This window comes from Triturus cristatus, chromosome 5_2, assembly GCF_964204655.1.
Source record: "Triturus cristatus chromosome 5_2, aTriCri1.1, whole genome shotgun sequence".
NCBI lineage: Eukaryota > Metazoa > Chordata > Amphibia > Caudata > Salamandridae > Triturus > Triturus cristatus.
In genome coordinates, this window is record NC_140588.1 from 804,441,616 (window position 1) to 804,466,193 (window position 24,578).

The 24,578-nt window shown below is 45.5% G+C and overlaps 1 protein-coding gene across 2 annotated transcripts in view; it reads right to left on the bottom strand.

The window, feature by feature from the left end:
- ARHGEF6 (Rac/Cdc42 guanine nucleotide exchange factor 6) overlaps nt 1-24,578 on the bottom strand; it is a 712,936-nt gene that overhangs the window by 357,804 nt on the left and 330,554 nt on the right. For both annotated transcript variants that reach the window (XM_085607964.1, XM_085607965.1), the window contains exon 9: nt 8,616-8,738. In XM_085607964.1, the coding sequence (XP_085464090.1) occupies nt 8,616-8,738 (123 nt within the window). The remainder of the gene's footprint in view (nt 1-8,615; nt 8,739-24,578) is intronic.

Below are 24,578 nucleotides of genomic sequence, written 5' to 3' on the forward strand. Positions count from 1 at the left end.
TTTCTCACATTCTCCATGTATCCAAGGCTGACATTCAGTTCTCCAGTGTGCAGCATTGAAGTAACAATTACCATGCAGCAGTGTACCCTGCCTTCTCATCACACCTCATTCCACCCTGGCCCACTCCTTCCTGTCCCACCCTATACCACAACTCTACCCTGTCCCATCAAACCAAACCCCCACCATGCCCATCTCACCCCTTTCCCTCACATCTCATTTCTTCCCTCACATCTCACCCCACCCCATCCCATTTGCATCAAATCCTACCTCACCATCTTCTCAATCCATCCCATCTGAACGTTACAAGATCAAACCCCAACCCCACCTACCCTCTCCTCATCTCATCACATCACCTCGCATCATAGCCCATCCCAAAGACCACCCCATCCCTTTTACTTTCCCATCCCCTATCCCATTGCATTCCATCCCACCATTCTCCCATCTCTTTCCATCCACTTACATTCCATCCATTACACTTCAGTCACCATTGCATCTCCCTTCCCCACCCTCCCTTTTCCCATTTCATCCCATCTTCTCACGCCCCATCTCACTCACCTGATTCCAGGGGCGTAGCTAAGAGGGGGGCGGTCCGCCCCAGGCGGCACTATTTTTGGGGTGGCGGTCGCGCAGCACTGGTGGCCCGTTGCGGCGGCCTTTATAATTTATTTGGGGAATCTGACACTACTGTTACAGTAGTGTCAGTGTCCCCAAATAAATTATAAAGGCCACTGCAATGGGCCACCAGTGCCACGCGCGCGGCCCTGTTTGAAGTACGAGCGCATGCGCACCACCACCTGCTGCTTGCAACTGCTGCCTGCAGCGTACGCACGCCGCCACCACCACCTAGCATAGGCCCGTGACGTCGCACGAGCTTCTGCGAGGTTGACTGCACGCTGGGCGGAGGCGTCCGTGTTCATTGTGCGCGCCGCCTGGGGTCTGGTCCGGGTCGGGACACAAAATAGTGCTTTCGCTTCCTGTGGACGGCGCTGTGCAGCGGAGCTTGGGGTGCCTAGGCTTGGGGTCTCCTGGTGCTTGCGAGGACGAGACATTTAAACCTGGAGCACTGTTTGTGGAATGTAGCGTGAGGGGAGCTTCATTCAAACAGGTAAGCCCCGGCGCAGTTCTTGTCTATTAGGTTCCTCTTGTGAGAGAACTGGGGACAGAGACAGGAAACGTTTATCCTTGCACACTTCGTTACTTTTTAATATAATTATGTGAAATGGTGACAGGCTGTGCCCTTACAGCCCTAGATGATGCAGACTTGATACATACAACAGTGTATTCCTGGTGTACCTACATAGAAGTTTGATTCAAACTGTTTGAACGTCAATATTCAAGCTTAATTTGGGAAATTTTATAAAAAAATAATGGAAACACAATTGTAAGCAGCTAAATATAAAAAAAATTGACAAGGACAGTCATTTTGATTTCTTTTGTTTTTTTAAGTGGAACGGTCTCTTAAAGCTTCGCTAATTCACACACAGCATAGGGACAGTATGGACAGCTGGTATGCAACGTTTCCAAACACACAGAGCATTGTTTAGCATGTGTAGCAGCAGTTCTGTTATGTTGACCTGCCAGATATGGTTCAGAGATAGCCAATTACTTGGCCTCGGCACTTTATGCAGACATTGTGATTCATCCATCAGAGGTTTTCCAGTAGAGGAACTGAATCACATTAATGTGGGTGGCTGGCTTGGAAGACATTGGTTATCCTCATAGAGCTGTTCTATAAAGGGAGTTGGGGGGGGGAGGAGAGACTCTTGACACTTTCCAGCCTAACCTGTGTTAATGTTGAGTGTGTTTGGGGGTTCTGCATGGTGGTTCACAGTGGAGGTTAGGGCCTTGAATCCTTCCCCCTAATTAGTGTCAGCTATGGTAGTGTTGTTTGAAAGTAATGCCATGTGCCCTTCTACATGACACAGGTGGTTGATGCAAGAGTCATTCTAGTGCAATATTTGTGGATTTTATGTTTCTCCTTTGGTATGCATTGTTCCTCATCTAGGTTCAAATTCAAACATTCCACCCTAGGTTCTTATTTGCCTGCATCCTTGTAGTTGGAACTGGCCTGTCTCTTGCTTTCAATGTCTCTGTTGTCTTGTTCTGGCCTTCCATTTCTACTCTGCCTGATGTTTCCCAGCCTAAAGCCGCTCAATATTGAGGTCTCTCTGTCTCCAAGGCCGATCTATTGTGTCTCCCGGTTCCTTTGTTTTACCTGTCCCACTAAAGTATGAGAGGCTCTCTTTCTCTAAACGCCATCCTGAAAGCATTAGTTCCCGAACCCCTCTTGTTCACTGGTTCCCTGTTCCCTAGTTGCTTAGACACCGTGCGGACAGATTGTCAGAAGGACAATCACCTATTCAGGGATAGCTCAGCTGCTATTAAGGCATAGCTTTGCTCCCTGTAACTTGTTTGGGAATGCTCTGTTGTCTGATGAGAGTAGCTCTGCTGACAAAAACCTTAAAGGATAGATTTGCTGTTTGTACTGAGTAAGAAATTAACCAGAAGAGCAAGGGATTGATCAGATGAATGGTACCAATCAGCTGCCTTTGACATGTGATGATAGCTGTGGTCACTGTGGCACGTAAGTAGTACTTTTGCTATCTGTGACATATGAGTGATACTTGTACTATAAGCGCTGAGTGTGGAATAAGTCTTCATCTGAGCTAGTGGTGGCTGTGCTGTTAGCGCCAGTTAGACATGTGGGCTATTGCACCTGTCTCTGGGTAAATGTCAGTCTGTACCCTGCCCTTATGTTGATGTCTTCTTGTAATTCTCCTCAGGAAACAGCAGGGATAAACTGACCTCTCTGCTTCCATTCTCTCATTGATACATTTACCTGCGAGCACAGGCAAGCCTTTCTACTCTCTCTTCCTAAATAATGCATTCATCTGTAGAGCCTAGAGTTCTAGAGAGAGTTGAATGTTGTGTGAGCTATTTACCTTAAGCATTTTGGCTTGTGAGAGGAAAGGAACACAAAAGATTGAGATACAAGATACAAGAGAAGAACCTGGTATTCTCTGATCCCAGGGCACCAGGGCCTAGGTTACGAGAGCTCCAGTTGTGATCGCAGGTTGCCAGTGTGATTGCTCCAGTTAGTCAGCAGTTGTCTAGGCGCATCCAGGTCTGTGTCCACTAAGGTTATGAACCTTTTGAAATGCGTAAGGGATCTGATGAAGGGCTTTATTCCTGGATGTCTGTGAGTAGAGCGATACCAGTAGTAGCAAGCTACCACTGTCCAATGATTGAGCCGTGGACATTTTGAAACACACATGCGTAAAAGCACACATAACTTACTTCATATCCGGACTTCTTTTAAGTGGTTATTTTTCTCCAGACCTTGATTCTGCCATGCCTACATTCGGGTCTGGGAGGCAGCTGAAGACGTGTGTTACAGGGACGTGTGTTACACAGCCTTGGCGTTCCATACTAGACACGTTATTATGATTTTACTGTTTTTGCAGACTTAACACTGTTGGTTACCATGAAAGTAATGTGAAAACAAAATTGCAGAAAAATGTAATGTTTCTTGTTTCTTCTGATTATTCACGGAGTCCCTGGATAGGGTTGATCATATTCCCATGGCCCCTACAGCTGTGTTTAAGGATTGTGATGACAATGTGTCTCCACTCCCTGTATTTTAGCTTTGGGCCCCCTGGGTAGGCTGTGCACCATGTGTGTGCTGAGGTTGCTCTTAAGGAGAGATGCACTATTACAAGCTGGCTTTGGGTCCCAGGGAGTTGGTTGCTGCTGCTTAGAAGTAATGACAGGGCGTGATCCCTGGTTGTTGCCATTGGGCCACCAGAGCGGGCTTTGTATCTGGTCTGTGTTGGCAAGGTTGTGGAGCTGACTGACCCCTTTGTGCTGAGTTTAGTTCTAAGGGCACCCAGTGAGTCATTCCCTGTGAATAATTAATTTGCTGTTTTTGAAAGATAAAGAATTACAGGCTTCGACACTGTTAAGTTGGCTCTGGGTCCTCAGAGCACATCACGTTTGTGCACGTCCCCACTGCTTTAATGGGGGGGACCATGATGTTTGGTCATTTATTGTCAGCTGTAAATGACAGATCCCCGAACAGTGTCATGTATGTGCATGTTTACATTGTGCTGAGGTGATTACCAGGTAATCGTTCACGCAGCTTTCTGATAGATGTCGCATGTGGTTTTTCTGAGTCCCCAGATAGATCATGCAGTCTGTGTGTCCTCCTTTGTACTGCCGGTCACTGGTGTATTCAGCTGTGTAGCCCTGGACCGTGTCATGTATGTGCATGTAACTTGCATGATCGAGGTAACTATTAGCGGCGATGCTACGTGTCTCTCGGACCTCTTTCAAGTGCGTGCTGTCCTTTCTCCCACCCCCGGCCCCCCTCCCCCACCGGGGCGGCAATCTTAGGGATAGCCCCGGGCGCCACAAGCTCTAGCTACGCCAGGGCAGCGAGGCCTGGTCCTTTGCACGGTAGCTGGAGGAATGTTTACCTAAACTACTAGACAGGAATGCATCGGATGAGGAGCGGAGCAGAGCAGATAATCTTGAAGGTGAAATACAGTTTTTGGCAGGCAGACAGGCCGAGTCAGGCACCGTTAGCCGCGCAGGGAGTAAGACAAAGTTCATGGTCACAGATGCAGGCTCAGACTGGAGCTTTCAGAGGCAGAAGGCAGAAAAAGGCTTAATGGCAGAATCAGGGCCTACTCGCCTGGACTGTAAAATGGGATAAATGAACCATATAAAGCCGGTGGCCTTTCATACTTAGAAATAGAATATCCGGCCCATTCATGGCGGATCTGAAAGAGGACATGTTGACGGTGGACGCACATGTGTTTGCGTCTTCATAACTGGAACTGGAGGGAACATATATGTACTTGTGATTTATACACGAAACCGTTGGGGTCCAAGATAGGGGACATGACCGACCATAAAAATCCATATTTCCACACAAGAACGGAGGTAGGTCGAGTCGTTACTCCCTGGGCCGTGTCTTGCCCCATCGTCACCTGTGAAGGACCCGGAAGCTCTACCGGATAACCATTGAGCTTCGCTTTTTGACTCGGCTGAGTCAAAGCGCAGTGGCGCTTTTGCTGGTTGGAGTCGTAACTCCCAGCCCGACCAGAGATACAGGGACTGCCAGCTGTAACGCACACCAGGAGGTGTTTGCCGCGTTACAGACTCGGAAGTCCACAGGATCGATCGAGCGGCTGCTCTCGGTTCAGTCTTCTTTGCTTGTGATTGGGGTAGCGGTGACGCATCACCAGGAGGTGACTCCGCGTCCCGGTGCAGTCTGAGGAAGAGGTTGAGCGGCTGCTCCCTTCAGGTAGAGACCCCGGCTGGGTGTTTCCCTGACTCCTCGATTCTCCCCAACACTCTTCGTGCCCCTCACAGCCTACCGATTGGCATTGTCGGCCATTTCATTTCTGCCCTCTGTTGGCATACGCCGGGATCGGCGTATATGCAGAGGACGGTTAGGACCATCCGTGCTGTGGGCTGGTAACGTACTTAGCCTGGAGGATTCCAGTGACTATAACCTTTGTTTATTCCTTGTATTATTTTTGCCTTCATTAAAATAACTAAACCTTCACAAGTGGTTGCGTTCTCATTATCGTGTCTGTTAAACGATCCTGAGACGTTCAGGGCGTTACACAGCTCCAGAGTTTAACTCCAACAACAACCTCTCTCTCTTGTGCATGTGTTTTAAATAGGGGTGGACAGTTCTAGAACTCAGGGGCCCCTGGCCAATACTAGGATTCCACATCACCCATCTACCCCTGTCCCAACCCTCCTGCACAGCATGCAGGGCAATTTAAGATGGCGCCTCCAAGAAGTCACTGTGGCACCTAGCTCACCTCTAGCCACTGTCAGGGACTTTTCCCACCAAGGCATCAAAGTGGAGCCCCCTCCTGTTTAGGCTTGCTTTGTCTTGACTTCCTCCTTTATTCAGTGGGCCTGGGCTGTCCCAACCGTGGTGCAGGGTGACTAATTAACAGTTGTGGATTTTCTTCCCCCACCCCTTACTCCTCAGGAGCTGAGTAAAGCACTGTCAAATACTGGGGAGTACAGTAATTAACTTGGCTCAGTAAGGTGACAAAAGCCCTAGTCGCTGATCCTGAGCAGAGCTAGAGAAATTAGAAAATTCAGCATGACCCATACAGTGTACTTGTAGGCTCTTGGGACTTGTGTATTCAAACTGGGCGCACATGTTTCACCCCAGTTTCATACCTTACGCGACACTGTAGGCCTAAGGGAAGCGAAACTGCACTGTAAGGCAGATTTCCCCCCAAGTGTATACATAATACAGTGTCACTGCAGACAAAACAGTAAACCATACTGACTTTACTTATGAGTGCCCAGTAATATTATAAGGCGTATCCCAGGGCAACACCTAACCTTGCAGTGTCCCCTATGCGCCAGACTACCTGTGCACAGTTACCTAGCTGCACACAACAGTAGTTTCACAAGCGAAGCCCGTGCACATGGATGCTCTAACCTGTTCAAGTTTAACCAGTCAACAGCCCCTAACGCAAGCTGCGTTGCAGGGGCCTTAGATTACAAGGCGGTCACTGGCAGATAAACATTCTCAGTCCATTCACCATATGATTACCTTGGGTAAGACAAAAGTAATGAGACTCAGTAAAAAGTCCAAAACCAGCTGATCAAAAAAGCAAACAAGTCGGTGCATACTAAATTGGTAGAATCCATTTACAACAGTTTTGATTTCCTATATTTTTATTTCGTTCCCAATGACATAAGACAGGTGTTGGTGGCCCAGGTGACATAGCTGCAATTATCACCTCTTTCAGTTCGTATTAGAGGGTCAAACTAATTTAAAAAGTCCAAAGCCAATACAGCTTAATATAAAAATTATTCCTTCATTGTCTTTGCCAAGTGCGATCTTCTACCATTAAAAACCAATCCATTCACCCAATGTGTTTCGTGCTATACATGTGTTCCACAGAACACACGTGGAGGTCATCCATTGGGAACTATGTGGGTGCATTGTCCACACAAATATATTGGCTAATAAGGAACACAATAGATCCGTTGACCAATAGGATGAGAGGACGTTGTTGAACCAATATTGAGGACACTGACAGGTACTTTGGAGGTGATGCTGTAAAAATTAAGAAATAAATAAATAAAATCTATGTATCAAGCTCATAAAGGATCAATGGGTGGTTTAAACAGATTTAACAAGATAGGAATCACTATGGGCGCTTAAGAAGTCTTAAACTGTATAGGGTGAAAAAAGTTGTCTGAATGTGCCTTAGCTCTCAGTATTTGAGCTGTACGTGCAAATATTTATTTGATCCTCTATGCTCTCTTTCTGTTACTGTTTATGTCTCAGTGATTCTTTTAGTTTACTCTAACACGTTACCCTACTCTGACTTACTGGTTGTGTAAAGTTAGGACTCCTAACTTCTGTGAATACCGATATGAGTAAGCGCCTTCTGTGAATACCACAATGAGTAAGTGCCTTCTGTGAATACCAAAATAGTAGTGAGTTTAGGATTTTGTCTTAAGTTAGTTCTGTGAATCGAGCACGAAGTGCTTATATATTTGAAAGGGTTATACTTTCATTTGAGAAGCAGGAAAAAAGAGGGGGCGCATATAATGGAACCACGTATCCGATATTTAATGGTACAGCTAGGATGTGAACTAAGTACAATATATATAACATACTAAAGTAAATGGATTAATTGATGTACTTTAATGATTGTTTTTAAGAGAATGTTGTGGACTTTTGTAAATTTTATGAACACTTTATAGCTTCGAGGGTGGTTATATTGGTATTTTTTATGTTAGAGGCCTGAGGAAGTGGCAGAAGCCGTGAAACACATGTTGGTTGTGCAACTTTTGAATTTTTATAAATAAAGATGACAACTTGTGTTGAAGGCTGCAATAAATGTGTGATGTCTCATTGGAATAAGCCATTGTGAAAAGTTCACGGACTGTTTATATGGACAAGAAACACAAAGTTCATATGTTATATGACTCTGAGGAATATAGCATGTTACTAGGCATGCTATCGCATCCCTTTACAACGCAGTTAGTACAACAACCATGTTGCTAGAACACGATACCTTTATAACGCAAGTCATTAGATTGACTTGCTGTAGGGGGCGCGCTTGACTTAGGAATAGTATAATTTACTATTCCAACTCCAGCCTGCGCAATAGTAGGGAAGGTGTGGGAATGGTAAATTATACTATTCCTTATGTTAGAGAGTTCCCAAAATGAATAGTATGTTGTCTATGTCTATTGTAACTTTTAACTTTAAATTAAGCATTTTAACAGTGGAGGTGCAGATTAAGAAAGGCAGTTGCACTGTCTACACGCGTCTTGTGTTCCTGTATCTGGGGTACTCAACCCAATAAACAGGCTTGCTTCCCATGAACACAAGTGCTGGTTTTCATTCACACAAAGGAGTTTGAAATTACTTTTTGATATATATATATATATATATATATATACACACACACACACATAAATATACACACACGTATATACACACACATATATATACACAAACATATATACACATAACATTGTCATAAGTCTTTACATTGCCTAGTGATTCACTATACAAATCTATACCTATAGGGAACACATGAAACATTATTTACCTGTGATTTGTTAGAACACTGACAGCCAAAGGATGATTGGCACAGTATGTGAGGTATAAAGACTTAAACTGATGAATCAGATTCATGAAGCAGCCTCCCACTTTTTGCTGATTCTCTGGCAACCTGCAAACAAAATAATATTTGTAAAATGTAATATTTAAAAAGCCAGACACTTAATTTTCAAATGACACAGAAACATGTCTCTACTCTCCCTATTAACAAGTAATTAAACATTAATTAAAAGTAAATTTAAAACCACTTACCTGTACTGTGGCATACCCGGGCTGCCCTCCTCCTCTTCCTCACCGTATCGGTAATCTTTGAAAAAACTGCGCATGTACACCCGTCCACGCATGCACAGTTTTCTCAAGGATTACCGATACGGCGAGGAAGAGGAGGAGGGCAGCCCGGGGACGCCGCAGTACAGGTAAGTGGTTTTAAATGTATTTTTAATAGGGGGGTGGAGGCGGGGGCTGGCCAACTCCGGTCCGCTGTGTGCAGAGATTTGCTTTCTCCGCGTTCTACGCGGAGAAGGCAAATCTCCACACACTCCGCGGGCGGAGCGGAGTTCTCTGCCCGGGGTTACAAGCAACACAGATGACACAAATAATAAGCAAACGTAATACTATAATTTTAGTGGCATTACGCAAAGATTTGTACAATAATAACAGTGAAAATGAACAAAAGGGATCTTAATTAGCGAAAAATATTTGTAGGCAGGTGTGATCACAATTTTTAGTTCATACCAAGATTTTAGGAAAACTACGTATTCTCCATGTTTATTTAGTTGAATAAACTTTAATTCAATTAATGGACTCCTCTAATTACAAAGTTTGGGCAAATATTTTAATTGGACAAAGACGAGACCACTGATAACTAAAAACAAAGTCAATAGGTTTGCTTATTGCATGGTTGCACAGGCACCAAATATAAAGAGAGACATACATCTAAACCTGCTTAGGTTGATCAATGAATAAACAGATCGAAAGGCATACAGGCTGCATGTACACAAAGCAACACAGCTCAAAACACCCATGTAGACGGACCAAAAGGAATATTGGCAGGCACGCATTCAAAGACATTACTTTTACAGACACCTATGTATGCAGTAAAGGGAAATAATACCGAGGTAAAACAGAGGTATAGGTATAAAGTTACAGTCACCAGGCAGACAGATCAGATGGTGTGACTGATGAACAAGTGTATGGGAAGAAATATTAATGAGTGCATGGATTGATGGGTGTGAGTGCATATAAGGATACTTTAGGGGTGGGAATGGATGTGATAGCACTTTTTCTACTGTCAAATTGAAGGAGCTTCTGATGGACCGGAAGTAGTGTCAATCCCCTAAGGATTTTGTTGATCCTCAACTGTGGTTGTCCAACAAGATTCAATGCAGATGTGAAAAGAAAAGTTCATTAGGCGTTACAATGGAAACGAGAAAAATATTAAAATAGAACCATTCAAGTTTAAGTATTCAGATCATTACAGAAACAAAATTAAATGGCTAGGAGTCAGTCATTTAATGAATTATTATATAAAAGCATGATGTTCGGAATACAATGCAGGAAATGAAAACTAAATATAGTTCCGGTCTAAAGAAATAAGTCGAAGTTATAAATCAGAGATCAGACCAACATAGTGTAACCTCCTAAAGATCAGGGCAGAATGAGCCCACAACCCTCAAGGAGAGGATTCTTTTATAATGCAGAATACAAAGAAACAAAGAGAACCATACATAAATACAATTGCATTTGGACCAACGAGGTTAAAAGAAGAACAATACAGTTTCTGAAATCACATTATTCATCACTATCCCACAGATTCACATAATGCAGTTCCCATTCTTAGTTCCCTCCAGAGACTAAAACTGTTAGTACTATTTATTATAGAAGGACAGGTTCTCGTGAGAAGCTACCGTGATCCCAATAGGTGAGGCCTTGGGAACATTCACTCTCAATGTAACAGTGGGCTACAGACCTTTTATGAAAGGAAACATAAATCTGTACCTGGAAAACGACATAAAATCTCAAAGCAGTGTTTACAAAGTTGATTGTATATAAATCGTCTATGTGAAGAGTTAGACAACAAAAAAAATAACCACACACTAAAAAGATACCTGCAAACAGCACCAATCATTTTGAAATTGAGGCTTACATTAGCTAATGTTAAAATAAATGCAATCAGCTTCACATATATGTTAATTATTGTCGTATTAATACTATAAATACATTAAAAAAAAACTTTCTCAATTGGATGAATAAAATGCATCATAGGAGTTTATTATAGTTACAATTTGCTATTTGTGTTGTGATTGTACCATTGCGTGTGTTAGACTGGTCAGCCGTAGAGTGGTCTTCACCCCTACCTTTTGCCTTCTTCCATTTTTTCAGATCTCGTTTATTGCTGGCATTAGGACTCTTCACACTTTACCACTGCTAACCAGTGCTAAAGTGCATGTGCTCACTCTTTAAACAGGGTAATATTGGCGTATCTGTAATTGCCAAATTGAATTTACGAATCAGTCCAGAGGAAAGTGGTACTCCATGTACCCAGAGCCTGTAAATCAAATGCTACTAGTGGGCCTGCAGCACTGATTATGCCACCCACTTAAGTAACCCTTTATACATGGCTCAGGACTGCCAGTGCAGAGCCTGTATGTGCAGTTATAAACTTCCATTTCGATGTGGCAAAATAAACCTTTTGCCAGGTGCAAACCTTCCTTTTAATACATGTATGTCACCCCTAAGGTAGGACCTGGACATGCCAGAGGGCAGTGTGCAAAGTATCTAAAAGGTAGGACATGTACTTTTGAGTTTTACATGTCCTGGTAGTGCCACATTTTTACATTCGTTTTCCACTACTGCAAGGCCTCTTTCTCTCATAGAATGACATTGGTTGCCTTATTACTTTTGATAATTGTAATTTGCAAATGGGGAGATAACCAGTTCATGTTTGGTGTCTCTGGAATCCTAATTTAAAATCCTAACTTATGGTGAAATTTGATTTTAAATTTACTGTTCTCAAAATTTCACTTTTAGAAAGTTAAAGTCACACAGATGATGGACGGAATGCATGACGTTGCTCTGCATTCTGTCCATCAATTGTTCTTTTTGCACTTTTAGAAAGTTGGCATTTTCTTGCCTAAGCCATTTGGTGCCTGCAGCCTCTCTCTGGTCACATGGCTGGGTGTAGTTGGCAATTGGGCTTTGTGTATTCCTCCTAGACAGCCAAACACAATGGGAGCTTAGGTGTGATTAGATGGGCCATCACTGGAAGGATGAAAGGGAGGAGCTGGGCCCAGGCTCACTTACACCTGAATAGGCTGTGTCCTTCCTGTCTCCACACAAAGGTCTTAATGACCATGCACTGTCACTTCAGCCCGCTTGGAGACAGGGCAGGGGAGGCAGGGAATTCCAAGCACTTGAAAGTCACTGCCAAGAAGCTTCTTCCAACTTCCAGGGCACAAGCGTATAAAAGAAAGGCCTCAGACATCCTCACGTCAGTACACTTCTGGACCTAAGGATACTCTGCCAGGAAGAAGGACCGCTGTGCTGCTACAAGAACTGCCACTCTGCTGGACTGCTGCTCTACAAGAACTGCTGACCTGCTGTGCTGATCTTCTGCCTGCTACACTGTTGCCTGTGGTAAACGGACTAGCCGTTCAACTCCATCTTGAACCAAGGACCCAAGAGTGACTCAAAGGGCTAGTCTACCGGCCTCCTGATCTGAGCCTCAGGGACATCAGTCTCCCAAAAAGCTTCTAGACCCATCTTCAGCTAGTTCCTCACCCCCCCCCCCCCGAGTGGTGCCCTTCAGGTCTTAGAACCTTGGTGTAGCTCAGCGTGCTCTTATATCAAGCTTTTGGACTCTTCGCGACAACGAACAGGCCAGTTCGCAAATGAACCACGCCTCTTGCCCAGAAATGAATTGCAAGCTGCCGCCAGCCCGCCTCCTTGTACAGCAAGCATTGATCTCTATGGAGGACTGCCAATACGAAGCTCCAGCCAGCCCGTCCGCACCACCCAGCCTGCTCTTCGCACCACACTGTCCATCACCAGTAATGCTCTCCTTGCTCCCCGCAACCCTCTCCATCGCTAACGGGACTCTTCGCACAAAACCTGAGGAGGTAAAACTTCAGCAGGACTAACCTGGCACTGTATCAACTTGCGCCCCACAGCGGTCCGCCTAAAGTTTTGATTTTGGCCCCGTCCAGTGCAGCCAAATTGCCACGGTTGGCACTTTCTGTTTCTAGGTGCTATTCTACAGTTTATTCTTTACAATTCATAACTCCAGTTCTACTGATTGAATGATTCTCGTTTTGGTTTTGTTTTATTTATTAAATTATGCTCTATTCTTCTAACCTGATGTGGGTTCTTTGTGTGGTGTTTCACTGTTTTACTGTTTGAAGTGTTGCACAAATACTTTACACATTGCCTCTAATTTAAGCATGACTGCTCTGTGCCATGCAACCAGGGGGATGAGCACAAGTTAATTTGGGGTTTGCTTATGCCTGACTAAGATTGCGGTTGCTGCTTGACAAGGGGCCACACCCCAGTCAACGAGTAATCAAATTTCCAACAGTGTGGAATCTTATATTTTCCATTCTCCATTGCCAGAGTTGGCAACTGGATTCTAGCTGTCTTGGACATGCGTTAGCGGCTGATGCTCTTGACAGAGAATTTACCATTAAATCAATCTTGCTTCACTTGTGCATTGCCGGCGTTCGCACCAATTTAACATTGGTAGTGAGTTAGCCTGTGGGGGACAGACACCGGCTATCAACTTCTCCAATAACTCCCATTGACAATCTGCTGTCACATCTTCAGCTTGGACATCATTGAATGAGTGCAACAAAGGTTACGGAGTAATGATAAGGAATCACCATTGAACTAAATATCAGTGAGGAATCATCCTTTTATCATGAATTTGGGGGCAAGAGCTAGGCCGTTGCAGAGCCTGAGATGGAATTTACACAGGATATTGGAAACAAAAATATTGTGAGACAAATATTGTGTTAAATATATTGAGGACAAAAATATTGTTAAAGTAAGTTTCTCCTCTTATGGCTGGCCTTATCGACCCTGACCAAGCAGGATTCATTCCCACTCGGCGAGGGAGCGATAACACCAAGCGCCTCCTGCACCTTATTGACAGTGCTCATCGCTCTCAGGTTAGCGCAGTGGTCTTCTCGGTCGACGTGGAGAAGGCGTTTGACAGAGTGTGCTGGCCATTCCCTTTTTATCACTTGGATACAGTGCATTTATCAGTCCCCTCGGGCGTTTGTTCGGGTTAATGGGGTCTCCTCAGCACCTTTTAAAATTGGCCCTTTTATTCGCCCTCTACATGGAACCCCTTGCACAGAAGATCCGAGACCATCCCGATATTCAAGGCCTCAAATTCGGGGGTGATTACCACAAGGTAAGCCTATATGTCGATGATATCATCCTCTCCCTCGCGCAGCCACTTAACTCACTTCCTGCACTAATGGATGAACTCGAGGCCTTTGGCCGAATTTCGGGCTTTAAAGTGAATCTCACCAAATCCCAGGTACTTAACCAGTCCCTGCCACAGGCACAGATGGAGGCACTCCAACGATCACTCCCTTTGTACTGGTCACATGATCCTGTCCCATATCTGGGCATCCTCCCAACTCCCTCAATTCCACGCACGCTGGAAGTGAACTATACGGCTCTAGTGGCACAGACGCGAAAAGCCATAGACGGATGGGCTACACACACACTGTCGTGGTTCGGTCGCATTGCAGCGGTCAAGATGACGCTATTGCCCCGTATTTTGTACTTATTCGAGACCCTCCCATTAACTCCGCCACCTGGTACGGTGCGGACACTACAGCTGGCTTTAAATAATTTCATCTGGGGCAAGAAGAAGGCGCGCCTTTCCTTGGCGCAACTCTTGTGCTCAAGGGACGATGGAGGGGTACTGTTACCTCTCAATCATAGATATTTACAGGCTACACTTCTGCACTATGTACTGGAATGGAATCGCCCACTGTCGGAGAAGCACTAGACCTTCATGGACCAAACGGTAGCTGGCGCGAATGTCTGGCGACAAATTTGGCTTCCCCGTCGCCTCCGCTTTGGGGCCTTTACTCATCCCCAGTTACTGCGGCCACCATGAAGGTGTGGGATAAAGTAGCAATCGCAAAAGGCTTCACAACATTTCTCTCCCCTATGACGCCCCTAGTAGATAACCCAGGCTTCCCTCCGGGTGTGAAATCCGCGGGTGCACAGAGGTGGAGAGAATCGGGCTGTAAGAGACTGGGCCACCTTTTCGATCTTCAGGGCATCAATCCGTTTAGCCGTGTGCGCTTCGATCTTGACCTCCCCCGCTCCGACGAATACTATTATTTACAACTACGACACTAAGCTACCTCTAGAGCGTGCCTTTCACAGGCCTCGCGCAAGCTTACTCCTTTCGAACAATGGGTAGCAAAGAAAGAAGATGATAAACACCTCATAACAAAACTTTATTTGCTCGTCACTCCAGGCCAGAAAGGGACTCGCACTCACGGACAACTTAGGTGGGAGGCTGAATTGGGCAGGGCTCTCACAGACAAGGAATGGGATAACATACATTATAGAGCGCACCACACAGCATATAATACAGCTGGGACGGAATCAGCATTTAAAGTCGCGACCTATTGGTATCTCACCCCTGCTAGGATTCACCAATGGAACAAAAATCACACTGAAGAATGCTGGCGTGGCTGTGGGATGTCGGGCTCACTAGCGCTTCCCTCTGGCACTGCCCGCGGGCAGAGTGATTCTGGGAATTGGTTCTCAATGATATTGATGCGGCATTTGACACAGATTTACCTCGCTTCCCAGTTCACACCCTTTTAGGGCTCTCCAATCCCCTTACCTTTCCTCTGCGGTCGCTATGCGGCAGACAAATGGCATTGGCACTCCTTGCGGTGCGTCAGGCGATCCTACTACACTGGGGCACTACAACGGTGCCAGAACACTCGACATGGTTACATAGGCTGTGGATGACATTGACTATGGAATGGCTCTCCCTAATTCAAACTCAGAAGGGCGAGAAATACACTGAACTCTGGGCGCCATTCATATCCTTGCTATCAAAGGATCTCCATGAGGTCACCTGCCCCAAACTCTGCAGGTTCTGCACTTGATACCTTCCCCATCAGCTGCGCAGACCACTGCAATAGCGTAAAAGGGAGCGGGTGGGTTACTGGAGCGTGGCTCCTCTATAGCACCTGTCATTTGCATGCAGAGTCCCCCTTATTTTCCTTTTCTTTTGGCTTCTTGTTATGGGGGGTGGGAGGGGGGTTCCTTTTTCTCACAATTGTTGTTTCCACCTCTAGTTGACTCTTGTTTTGGGCCACACTGATTCTGAAGATACAGGCCACATAGTGGTCGTAGCCTTATTCTATTTGACGTCTACCTCCGGGAGGTTGGCCCGACTACAGCGCCTCCAGTACGCCCTTGATAGCGCTGTTGGTAGCCGCCGGCCGACGTGGTTGTAGGCAGAAGGCTGTGTATAACATATGAGTCACCTTTAAAATGTCTAATAAAACAGATTTGTTCCATAAAGTAAGTTTCTATAGGTGACCATGGTTTTATTATATATAACTCCACATATATGTACCTTGATGATATACATCTTCAAGGTAAATAAATGTGGAGTTAAGAATAGTAAATGTATACTTGCCTATTTGCACTTATCAATATTTTCGACCTCAATATTTTTGACACTGTATTCTGTCCACACAATATTTTTGTTTCTGATATTCTGTCAGTGATTCGCCTGCCACATTTTATGGGCTCGAGGAACATCTAGCCTTGCTTTTTAGTCCCTTTCTGGCACATGGCCTCTTGTGCATACCTGCAACATATGTGCTAAGAGCACCACAGCCAACTTGGACCATGTAGAGTTGTGGGTTCTATGCCCACATACTTGGGAATAAAGGACACGGACACAGTAGTATATGGTGCTGGAACAGGCCCAGGGCACGTATACCCGGCCTCTTTTATTAGCAGGGTCACCTGACCGGTGACACCTATGATGGGTGGGTGTAGAGTGTGTGTACAGCACATTCCAATACTAGAATCCTTTAGGCCCTTGCCCCTGGATTGCCACGAGACTGAATGGGCTGTATGGGGCCTCTCGTAAGCCACACAAAGGGGTCGCTGCAGCCCAGCAGGGTCACGGCCAAGCCTCGTGCAACCCAAAGGGTGGATGGTCCAATGGTTGAGTATGCTCTCTTCAACAGGTCTCAGGTTCACATGGGCTCATAGAAGGTATCTGGGTGGCCAGCCTCCCATGGTACCGGAGATGCCTTGTTAGCCTCTGGTTGTTTTGCAGACATATGGCTCCAGCCAGGTGGTGCGATGCTCTTTAGGTGGTTCTGGTGATGCACTTTGTAATGATGAGGATCTCAACATCTAACAACTTGTGGCAATGTCTTGCGTGGAGTAAGGATCATTGGAGGGACTTCGTAGCCACTTACAGTTCTTCTTCGGCATGTGCAGTTACTAGCAGGGATGCCATCTATGCCAAGCAGCCGGTAACAGGTCGCTGGACGGTCGCATTGTGATGCGTGGGGCCAGGATGCGGTTCGAACTTGCTGGTGACTTACAGTTGTTCCTCCTGTGGCGCTGTAGCCAGTGACGTCTCGGCACCCCGTTGGCTCGCTTGTGTTGATGGGCGCCCTCTCCGGTAGTGGCATGAATCCATCGTCTGACACTCTTCTCCCTTTTCTCTTGCGCACCTGTGGTGGTTGTTGTTGACGCTGTGGCATCGTGCCACTCTCTTCTCTCCTTCCTACCAGGTTCCTCGCAGTGATGTGGCGTCGTGCCACTCGTCTCATGTCCACTCCACATTGACATCTCGCTGGTCGGGTCTGGTTCTTAGGACTGTCTATTCTTTGCCATATACCTCTCGCAGGTCTCGTCCTGTCGGTAGGACATGACTCTTCTTCTTTGCGCTGACCTCTCGTAGTTCTGGTCTTTTCCTCAGGGATCTTCCTGGTGCTCCACCCCTTGGATAGAGGGTCACAGGTATGGTCACAGGTATGGGAGCCACACGATGCAGGAACGGCTGGGTGGGTCTTCTTACCAAAACCACTCCGGTTAGGGCCTCAGCAGGCAACACGATTACCTCTTGTCCCATTGCAGGGCCAGTGCTATTTTCTCCCTCTATGCAGGCACTTGTGTTGCCAGAGGGTGGGTGCAGTTTTCTCGCCCCATGCAGGAGATGCTGGTGCGGGGGGGGTCCATCTCTCACAGTGTAGGTCATGCAGCGTGAGTGTGGCTTAAACCCAGGGCTGGGTTCGGTACTCCACACCTTCTCATGGACCTATCGCTGCAGGGCCAGTCAAGACGGTGGGGGCTGCAGGAGCGTGAGCATGCGGGTGGATGCAGGGGCATTACCGGTGGACGTATGTCCAGGCAAGCCACGGCCCCGGTGCTCCAGTCGTGTCATGTCAGCAGCCAGTGGGGGGTTGGCCGAGACCTGGGCCACTCCTCTCCCCATGAGAAACAGCCGGGCTGCTGCCATTATACATGTGGGGTCAGACCCACTCGTGGCCATTGTAAAGTAGTGGGCTCTAGGCCCACATGCTTCGGAATAAAGGACACGGACAGAGTAGTATATGGTGCTGGAACGGGCCCAGGGCACGTGTGCTCTGCTTCTTTTAGTAGCAGTGTCAACTCTCCGGTGACACCTGTGATGGGTGGGTGTGGAGTGTGTGTACAGCACATTCCTGGAACACTAGAACGTGTCCAGCAGGACACTACATCCCGGACAATGCATAAAGATGCAAACGGAAGTGCCCGATCATCGGGAGAAATTCAACTGCTGCGACTGAGGCAGCGAAGGAAGACCACGAGAGAAAACATCGCTGGACATTCACAAGACTCTTTCGTACTTCAGAGCTGCAAAGGTTAATTTATCTCCATGCAATTTACGAGGGGTTTTCGTTAGCAAATATTTTGATCAATGTAACAGGGCAGCAGAGTTCAATTTACTCAAGGGTTTGCTTCTACTACAAGCCAAAGTGGCTAACCTACATTTTCTTATAAACAATTGATTAACAGACCACATTTCCTCTCAGGTCAAAGCAGATTCAGATCAACAGGGACAGTTGAGAGAATCCCTGCAGTAGCTCCATCACTAATTGGAGATGGGCACATTGACAAATGCAGCATTTCAGTTATTCGTCCACTGGATACAAGATTATTCTGGCTGCATAGGTGTGCTCGGTATACATTGCTTTTTTTTTTTTTTTTTTTTTCCTTTTTTGTCCTCATTTTGCAATACATGTGTCAGGTTTTGATATAGGAGACCAGTGCTATCGTTTCAGATTCCTAAGGCCACAACTCAAAGTTTCATCAACAAAGAGTTTTCCTTGCAACTGAAAACCTGTTTATCACCTCGACACCTCGGGGGAGACCAATAGCCCTTAATCGTTTAGGGTATTGCCAGAAGTAAAATCATTGGACTTGATTTTGGTCATAAGAATTGTGAAAGCACTCCCATAATTCCCAAAAGTTGTATTTTTTTCTAGGTCTTCCACTTCTGTCCAATTTATTCACTCTACCAATTGATTTCCACCAGTCTAAGTGGTTAGGTGGTGTAGTGCAAACCCAGTTTATACATATTTCTCTACGTGCCAAAAGTATTAATATAAAAAGTAGGTTCTCTTGTTTTAGGCCTAAATTACTTGTATTTACCTCTGTTTTATGGATCCCAAAAAACACCAGTTCCATACTTACAGGTATTTGTTTGCCGAAGAGATCCGTCAGTGTCTTACCAACTATTATCCAGAAGTCTTCGAGCTGAGGACACTGCCAAAACATATGGATATCGTCCGCCTTATCTTCCCCGCATTTTGGACATTTTTTCACTTGTTGTTGACTTTTGAACTTTGAGAGTTTCTTTGGGGTCCAATAAGCTCTATGAATAGTGAAAATATGATTTCTCCTTAGTGCGGCGGACTGGATAATACCCCAACATTTCCCCATTGATGCATGCCATATATTCGAAAGGTCTGTAGTCGGCAGTGAAGTTCCCCAGGTCGATTCTGGAATCGTGAAATTTTCTTCTCCCGCTGTTATTAGAGACCAGTACCACAATGAGACTTCTTTTTTCTGGGGGCCAGATCCAAGCATTTTAAGTTCCAGTTGCTGGTTTCCCTTAAAAGGTTCTGTTATTGAATTTATCCAACTTGATAGTTGGTAATATTTAAACTTTGATAGGTGAGTTTCTGTAATGTCCATCAGCAAATCCCAGCTAATTAGTTTGCCATTTAGGATTAGTGCACCCCAGGTCATGATACCTGCTCTCCTTAACGGTAAGGCCAGTTTATCTTTAAGGCAATCCAGAGTTCCAGGGGAATCCCAGAGTGGGGCATATTGACTGTAATAAGGAATTTTTGTGGTTTTCCTAATTTGCAGCCATAACCTAGCTGCCGACTGGAGAATTTTCAGTTTAATCTTTTTGAAAAAATTTTGGTGGCCAAATTTATATAGGAAGTGTCCCCCTGTATCTACCATCGCTTGTAAGTGTGGAGGATATGCCTCATAGTTTTGTAGAAGTATCCTGGTGTATTTGAATTGGAAGGCCTTGCAATATTCTAATATGTCTGGGCTTGCTATACCGCCTTGGATTTTTGTTCTTCTGAGTTTTTTCCAGGCTATTCTCGGGCATTTGGAATTCCATATGAAGCCGTTTAATTCTCCCTGTAATTTGAGTATGGCAGGTTTGTTAAATTCCAGGGGAATTGCACTAAATAGAAAGGTGAATTTTGGGAGTATCGCCATTTTGATAATGTTGGATCTACCTAGAAATGTTAAAGGAAGACCACTCCATGTTCTTAAGAGTTTCTTTACTTCTGTTATGACTCTATTAAGATTTGTTTGTGAGAGTACATCTAAATCCTTGACCATATCCAGCCCGAGATATCTAATCTTTGATTTCACCAGCGACGAGTTGCTCCTAGTATTCCATTCCATGATTTCTGATTTTGTTTGGTTTGTTTGATAGCCTGAGATAGTTCCCAAGTCTTTTATCATTTGATCAATTTCAAGACTTGCTTCGGCGAAGTTGTCAGTGAAAATCATTAGATCATCAGCATACAGTGCAACTTTTTTTGTCCAATTTTTGTAGCAGAATGGTTTTATCATTATGTTGTTTCTAATAGATAGGGCGAGGGGTTCTTATAGATTGAAAAGGAGGGGGGAGAGCGGACAGCCCTGTCTAGTGCCTCTTTTGATGGAATTTTTTTTCGACAGGCTGTCATTTACAAGGATCTTGGCTGAAGGGGAACTATAGATGTTTCTAATGGCCTCCAAGAAATTAGCCCCTAGTTTGAATTTCTCTAGGACAGCATGTAGGAAAACCCAGTTAACTCTGTCAAAGGCTTTTGCCGCGTCTAGTGTTACAATTGAAAGAGGTACCTTTTGCTGGATTGAAATGTCTATTGCCCAATTTCTCTAGGACAGCATGTAGGAAAACCCAGTTAACTCATGCTCGGTATACATTGCACACATTTCTTTATACTCTGTCATTAACTCAATCTTAAACACTCATTAACAGCCACTATGTCCCAGCTTCCAGGTTTTTGTCAGAAAAGGGTGCTTGTTACTACCCTGGAAACAGGGGAATAAATTGATTGATTCATGTTTTTTGCCATAGGTGGGGAGACATTTTCAGCAGCCATAAAAGAAGTGTCGCTTCTTCATTTAGAGGTAAAAGGAGGGCGCATACATGAGAGTTTGGATGAACTTGTCTTAGGTAATGCAGAAGGCGAACTTAAAGACATATTTTAAATATCAGCTCTACTGCTAGAGAAGCATTTTGGTACTTGAATTAACAATGTACTCGAACGACAAGTGCTTCGCCACTTTTAGGGGACGGAGAGAACATGGATATTACGCAACCTCTTTCAAAACCTTGTCTCGTGCAAGTGATTTCGCTCCACTCATGAAACTATGCAGATGATACTGCTCTGCTACTGACTGTCACTGCTGGCTGCTGTGGTTACTGTGGTTGTCAAAAGGGGGACTGACCCTTATATGCCGGGTAGGTTTGTTAACATTATCTCTATTTGTACAGGGCCTAAAGATCTTTTCTCTTCCTAGCACTACTATCGTTAATGTTTCTGCTTCTGACCATATCCTCTACAGTTTTTAATCTGAATGTGAACCCAGTCAGAGAATGGGCGAGCTGAGACTCAGCCAGAAAGCTCTGTGCAGTGAGAGAGGGCGGGAGCATTGAGATGCCACCAAGTCCGAAGAATCTAGAGAGAGAACATGAATACTTGATTTGACAGCATTGCCCCCCCCCCCCCCCCCACGCCCCCACCATGTACTCTTTGTGCTTCTGGGAAGCTCATCAGCAAACATGCACACTGGTTCCTCTAAAGCTCTGTCATATTAGCAACCCAATAAAGCTGTTGCACTGCCCGCTTCCAGAAAAGTTGCAGAAGTCCTGCAAATTTTACAGCCCAAGGAATCCATGTGGTTGCTTTCTCTGTTGCATGCCTTCGTCGTTTGCGGGGGTGATGCACGCTGCTCCCTCAACAGCGCACACAATAGCTATATCTGCCTTTGTATCTGCACGTGAAAGTGTGGGTCAAGCTTCCGTGGCCTATATTTTTTCAAGAGTGTCCTGTTGCTGAACCTGTGGTCTCTGGGATCAGACATTTCTCCTCTGTGATTTTAGAGAACCCCGGATTAATAGGAAGTTCCTAGAGACTGCACTGTCTCCTGCCAAGTTTCCTACTTAAGGAGACCTTGGTTTGCAGGGGGGTGCTCTGTGTTGCTACTCCCCGCACTAGCACCTCAGGTAATGTCTCCAGAAGAGATTCTAGATGAGAAGCATGGAGGTGAGGGTGGAGTATATGATACTGAGGAGTCGGACTCCGCGCCAGTGTCAGAATATCTCAAAGGTGTAAGAGGAGTGGATTTTTCTTTCCTTCTCATTCTCTTTGGTGGTTGATCCTTTGGAATCTTATCTGCAGGTGTAGGCACAGAGGGCGGGGCAGAACAAGAGGTGTTTCCACTGGATCCGCCGGCAGAGGTGGGGGGGTTGTAAGAGTGGTGGCTCTGTAGTGAGCATCTGAAGAGTTGGAGCCGTTACAATGCTGAGAACTACAATGGCTTTTGGCACTGGCAGCAATGGAAAATAATCCTGGACGGAATGATCTTGTGGGATGATAAATATCGGACACCTTTGGTGAACTGGAGAGGCTGCTGGGGAAGGTGGAATCAGCAGGACGCTTTTCAACATTGCAACTATGCTTCAATATCGAAGACATCAAGGCTAATGTTGAGCGCCTTAAGACTGAGTGCTTCAACATAAATAATTGCAACGCTATGTTCTGACTTCTTGACATCGGAGTTCTCGACATCAGCATGAAGCGAGTAACATATATCTCGTGGCCGGTATGTGGGTGGCTGGAGGAGAGTGTAGGTTTCAGCTCGGTTGTTACAAACCGCCATATCATGCAGCTAGTTGGCGACCGTAAGCAGCCTTCCTCGACGCCAATTTATTGCCATCCTTTGTTTCGCCAGTAACAGGGCCATGGTAGCGCGTCTCTGGGTCTCAGATGGGACCTCATTAAAGTAACCAAGTAGAATGATCAGCGGCTGGGGTTTTGTAGGGTATATTGTGTTATGTCCACTGGTACTTCTAGAATTGCATGCCGATAGTTGATGATAGGAGGACACTACCATATCAGATGCGAAAAGCCAGCGTCTTCACGTCCACACCAACTGAATCTGTGAGGGAGAGAGGAGTCAATTGTGTGTTGCTTATATGTGCTGGCATAGGCCTGGTGCAAGAACTTATAGTGCAGCAGCTTGTGCCTATAATAAATGGACAGTGTGCTGTTTTGGGCACATCAATATTTCCAGCAGGCAGGGGGTATACTTATTCTGAGCTCACGCTTCCAAGCTTCTCTAAGTTGGTCAGTTCTGGCTGTCCTGAGTTGTAGAGTCAGATTATATCATTTGGCGACCCATCAGGTGATGTGATGAATTGCGTTAATGGAAGAAATTCAGGGGACTCGTCATGCAGTAAGGCGCAGAAAAACACATCAAGGGTGGTGGCAGCACCCCACTAGTGGCATTGGTTTGGGGTCAGAAAGGTGCCATCGATATACAGGTGCTCCATTTCGGACATGGCTGTTTTGGACAGAATGCTCTGCATCGTGCGTTCGAGTGTGAGTGGAAAGATAGGCTCAAGAGAGAAAAGTTCAAAGAGAAAGTAGCGGTGACCTCCTTCCAACCATATTGACTTCATCAAGGTAATTGGTCATCTTGGCAGAGGATCTAGTATCATCTACTTATTAAGCTGCGAGTAATAAGGCACACATTTAAGTAGGATGTCATTGTCTGGTAGGAGTGATCCTTCGTGGATCTCTAGCACAGAGATATGTATTTTGTTTCTCTCACGCCTGAGGAGCCAGGTTACAGGTTCTGCCAAGTCTCTCACCCTCCCCATACTTTCAGGTAAGGGCATTTTTCCCAAGATGAAGTCCTTCTCTATTGGCTAAGTCCCGGAATTGTTGCAGGAGTTGATTTTGCTCCCGCACCAGGGCCAGAATGTGCATTCGCTCTAGTTGGCCCTCAAGGGCCTGCAACGCTGCTTCAATACGAGTATGTTGCCCCCGGATGTCCCTTAACACCCTGGCATGCTTTGATATAACCTGTCCTTAGAAATATGCGTTAAAGGCCTCCCATATTGTTGCATATTTAGATACTGACCCAGCATTAATCTGGAAACATTCAAGCATTGCAGCCCAAAGTTCATCTTTGAAGACCAGATCCAGCAGCAAGGAGGCTGGAAAGTGCCAATATGGCCTGTGAAATTGAGAAGCGGACAGGGATAGGGTGAAAAGAAGCTGTGAGTGGTCCGAAAGTGTGCAAGGTAAATGTCTCACCTCCCTGACTGATGGGACAAGGTCTGCCGATG